This window comes from Salvelinus sp. IW2-2015, unplaced genomic scaffold (assembly GCF_002910315.2).
Source record: "Salvelinus sp. IW2-2015 unplaced genomic scaffold, ASM291031v2 Un_scaffold7799, whole genome shotgun sequence".
NCBI classification, from domain to species: domain Eukaryota; kingdom Metazoa; phylum Chordata; class Actinopteri; order Salmoniformes; family Salmonidae; genus Salvelinus; species Salvelinus sp. IW2-2015.
The window spans coordinates 9,403-14,470 of record NW_019949059.1 but is presented as its reverse complement, the minus strand read 5'-3'; the positions used below and the strand labels follow the sequence as shown (position 1 = coordinate 14,470).

The 5,068-nt window shown below is 45.2% G+C and overlaps 1 protein-coding gene across 1 annotated transcript; it reads right to left on the bottom strand.

Annotated features, from left to right (window-relative positions):
* Positions 1 to 3,774: 3,774 nt before the first annotated feature.
* LOC139027159 (octapeptide-repeat protein T2-like) lies at positions 3,775 to 4,221 on the bottom strand. The gene has a single exon (XM_070442316.1). It carries the CDS (start codon positions 4,219 to 4,221, stop codon positions 3,775 to 3,777), a length of 447 nt encoding a protein of 148 aa, XP_070298417.1.
* Between the last annotated feature and the right edge of the window lie 847 nt (positions 4,222 to 5,068).

Sequence of the window (5,068 nt, the reverse complement as noted above, 5' to 3'; positions counted from 1 at the left end):
ATAATGATCTCAGGTGTTTGATATGTGTCTGACCCAGGTTTACTAAGGACGTAGTGAAAGAGACAATTACAAATGGCCACCGGCCACTGTTTTGGTAAACAGCTGAGGAACGAGGCTAGAGAATTGTAACCTCACTCACATTCATAAACAGAGCTATGGATACAAGGACTGACCATCCATGATATCAGGATGATAGTTTGAACCATGTTTTTGAATCTATACAGTGTTAACAATTACATTGTTAAAAAACAATMAAGTGAAACAAGCTTATATGTTAGGTTTTGACGGGTGAACTGAAGCTCTTGAGGTGTTCAGAAGTTCTATTCTTCAACAATCAATGGGGATATATKATTTATTTAAATGTACAACAATGAATGTAGCAGTTGCAGAAAGGTCCGTATGTAATACTGGTGAGGAAAGCACCTTCAGGTAAAGGTCAGTATGTAATACTGGTGAGGAAAGCACCTTCAGGTAAAGGGTCAGTTATGTAATACTGGTGAGGAAAGCACCTTCAGGTAAAGGTCGTATGTAATACTGGTGAGGAAAGCACCTTAAGGTAAAGGTCAGTATGTAATACTGGTGAGGAAAGCACCTTCAGGTAAAGGTCAGTATGTAATACTGGTGAGGAAAGCACCTTCAGGTAAAGGTCAGTATGTAATACTGGTGAGGAAAGCACCTTCAGGTAAAGGTCAGTATGTAATACTGGTGAGGAAAGCACCTTCAGGTAAAGGTCAGTATGTAATACTGGTGAGGAAAGCACCTTCAGGTAAAGGTCGTATGTAATACTGGTGAGGAAAGCACCTTCAGGTAAAGGTCAGTATGTAATACTGGTGAGGAAAGCACCTTCAGGTAAAGGTCAGTATGTAATACTGGTGAGGAAAGCACCTTCAGGTAAAGGTCAGTATGTAATACTGGTGAGGAAAGCACCTTCAGGTAAAGGTCAGTATAATACTGGTGAGGAAAGCACCTTCAGGTAAAGGTCAGTATGTAATACTGGTGAGGAAAGCACCTTCAGGTAAAGGTCCGTATGTAATACTGGTGAGGAAGCACCTTCAGGTAAAGGTCAGTATGTAATACTGGTGAGGAAAGCACCTTCAGGTAAAGGTCAGTATGTAATACTGGTGAGGAAAGCACCTTCAGGTAAAGGTCTGTATGTAATACTGGTGAGGAAAGCACCTTCAGGTAAAGGTCAGTATGTATAACTGTTGAGGAAAGCACCTTCAGGTAAAGGTCGTATGTAATACTGGTGAGGAAAGCACCTTCAGGTAAAGGTCGTATGTAATACTGGTGAGGAAAGCACCTTCAGGTAAAGGTCAGTATGTAATACTGGTGAGGAAAGCACCTTCAGGTAAAGGTCCGTATGTAATACTGGTGAGGAAAGCACCTTCAGGTAAAGGTCAGTATGTAATACTGGTGAGGAAAGCACCTTCAGGTAAAGGTCAGTATGTAATACTGGTGAGGAAAGCACCTTCAGGTAAAGGTCAGTATGTAATACTGGTGAGGAAGCACCTTCAGGTAAAGGTCAGTATGTAATACTGGTGAGGAAAGCACCTTCAGGTAAAGGTCAGTATGTAATACTGGTGAGGAAAGCACCTTCAGGTAAAGGTCAGTATGTAATACTGGTGAGGAAAGCACCTTCAGGTAAAGGTCAGTATGTAATACTGGTGAGGAAAGCACCTTCAGGTAAAGGTCAGTATGTAATACTGGTGAGGAAAGCACCTTCAGGTAAAGGTCAGTATGTAATACTGGTGAGGAAAGCACCTTCAGGTAAGTCAGTATGTAATACTGGTGAGGAAAGCCTTCAGGTATCTACAAGAAGTCTAGACACACCTGGTAACTGCCTTTGAATTCCCCTCTGATGCAATGCTGGACATTTTCCCTTCATTGACAGGGTAGGGTTTTCGTGAGAATGAAGTGTCAGCGTCATTTCCATGCATGCTCACGCTTGTGTTGCTAGGCATTTGGATGTCCAGGTAAGATACCCTGGGGCCATGGTGAAGTAGTTTTAACTTCACTTCATGACGTAGGGATCTGCTCCTTTCCATCAGTGACTGCTATAGAACAGACCTGTAGATGCTGCATCTGTGTGAGCTGTGCTGCTGCCTGCCATGCTGTCTCCCATCACAGTGCCCTTGGTTTACACAGAGAAGACATGTCGGAAAATAAGAGTGCTGTGCTTTTATTATCCTGTTTAAAACTCAGCATGAGTCACACCTCCACTTTCTACTTGTCTTTCTGAGTCCCACCACATCGGTCATGTTCTGGTGCTCCAGCAGCATGGAAGTGGCTGTGTCCTGGAAACCATGTCAATATTTACACTCTTAATACTATTAAAATGAAAAGCCAGGCCATAAAAGGCATTTGATGTGGGGTTCATTGGTTGAGACTTGTTTTATGTCATCATATAAATTAGGGAGCACAGCTGCCAGAAAGGGGTGTGTGTGTGTGTGCGTGTGCGTGTGTGCGCGTGCGCAACACAAGAATACTAAGGCAGGATCTTTCTCCAACATGCCAGCTTACATGGTACCACTGCATATACCTACACGGTACCGCTGTCATATACCCTTACACGGTACCGCTGTCATATACCCTTCACGTACCACTATGTCATATACCCTTACAGGTACTGTATATACCTTACACGGTACCGTGTCATATACCTTACACGGTACCGCGGTCATATACCTTACACGGTACCGCTGTCATATACCCTTACACGGTACCACTGTCATATACCCTTACACGGTACCGCTGTCATATACCCTTACACGGTACCGCTGTCAATACCCTTACACGGTACTACTCGTCGCTGTCATATACCCTTACACGGTACCGCTGTCATATACCCTTACACGGTACCATGTCATATACCCTTACACGGTACCACTGTCATATACCCTTACATGGTACCACCACTGTCATATACCTTACACGGTACCACTGTCATATACCCTTACACGGTACCACTGTCATATACCCTCTACGGTACCACTGTCATATACCCTTACATGGTACCACTGTCATACCTTACATGGTACCACTGTACTGTATTTAGCTGCTGCTTGGAAGTCATTTGTAAAGTCAGTTGTAAAGTTGTAAAGTCAGTTGTAAAGTTGTAAAATCAGTTGTAAAGTCAGTTGTAAAGACAGCTCTGTGGTATTGTCCTGCAGATATGACTCCAGCTAGTCTCACTGTGAGAGGAGAACTCTGAGGGACGGTCTTATTAAGTCCCATGGAAAAGGGGGCTGTCCTAACCAACCCTCTGCCTCTGATCTGAGCCTTTCTATCTGCTCTGCACTGAGCTGACCTGAGAGACTGTGTCTGTCTGGCTGCTTGACCACGTCTTGCCAGATCGGCAGGCTTGGCACTAGCGCTGCTTTAACCTCACCGTCACCGAGACAAACCTCTCCAGCCTCTATCTCAGCTCCACAGTGGAGGGCTTCAGTTCACCGTCACCGAGACATCTTCTCCAGCCTCTATCTCAGCTACACAGTGGAGGGATTCAGTTCACCGTCACCGAGACATCTTCTCCAGCCTCTATCTCGGCTCCACAGTGGAGGGCTTCAGTTCAGTGTCAACCTTTAACAAGCCAACCACCCGCCTGCCTGCGCATTTATTGGACAGATGCCAAGTGCAACCCGCTGCCTGAGTAGGCCAGTAGAGTAAGAAGGAAGGCATGAGGAGAGGCAGCTGATCTGGACTGAACAGACAGAGGGCTAGTCCCCATTCTGTTCTCTTGTGAAGACAGTTTATTGACTGAGTGCTGTTCCAGTTCTAATAGACCCTTGTTTCTGGGACTCTGCCTGGTTGTCTGTCTGGTCTCTGGGACTCTCTGCCTGGTTGTCTGTCTGGTTTCTGGGACTCTGCCTGGTTGTCTGTCTGGTCTCTGGGACTCTCTGCCTGGTTGTCTGTCTGGTTTCTGGGACTCTGCCTGGTTGTCTGTCTGGTCTCTGGGACTCTCTGCCTGGTTGTCTGTCTGGTCTCTGGGACTCTCTGCGGTTGTCTGTCTGGTCTCTGGACTCTGCCTGGTTGTCTGTCTGGTCTCTGGGACTCTCTGCCTGGTTGTCTGTCGGTCTCTGGACTCTCTGCCTGGTCGTCTGTCTGGTCTCTGGGACTCTGCCTGGTCGTCTGTCTGGTCTCTGGGACTCTCTGCTGGTTGTCTGTCTGGTCTCTAGGACTCTCTGCCTGGTTGTCTGTCTGGTCTTGGGACACTTGTGTCATGCGTACTGGACGTCTCTCCCCTAATGGATTATCTAGTGGATATGGTCTCCTGTTCCTCTAGCAGCACACGAGGCAGCTCAACTCCCACTGTTGTAAGGTAACAGTCAGGGCTTTTCCTTCCTTATCTCCTTCTCTCCGTGACTCAGTTGACTGGATATGTCCTATTGAGGTCTGCCTTGAGAACATGTGGAGTGATGTAGTTGGCTGTGAAGGAATGGTTTTGATTCAGGTCCCTCACAATACAGTTTTCCAGACTTATTCTGAGCATTGATGATATGGAACTCTAGCAAAGTGACGCTGGTGAGTAGTGAATATGTTTGGAGAGTCATTTAGCATGGCGTTCAGTGTGCTTCCATTGTAATGCTGTTGAGTTACTGTCAGACTGTTTGATTTCTTTTTAAAGGTAGTAGCTATTAGCTAGTCAACAGAAAGTAATACTTTATATAATGTTTTGTCAGCAACACTGCGAACATTTTGTTATTAGAGGCAACGGTGCTAATAGCCTGTAACTTGTTAACAGACGGGTCAGGTTTGTGTTGTGTGTTCTGGGAATGACCAGGACAGGTGGTCCCCATGTTGTTCTTGTCTGATTTACTGCTGCTATCACACATTTTTTATTTATTTAACCTTTATTTAACCAGGTTAAACCCATTGAAGTTAAAAAACCCTTTAGTGAGGGCGACCTGGCAAGAAGGCAAAACAGGGAAATAGCAGCATGTCCATAAAATATTACAGAAAAATACAGAATACACACAAAAGACAAAGTGTCACAAGTTAAAGATACAACTGAAGATTAGAAACACCTGCAGTTATCACAAACAGTGTTGTCGATCAGAGTCTTAAAAAC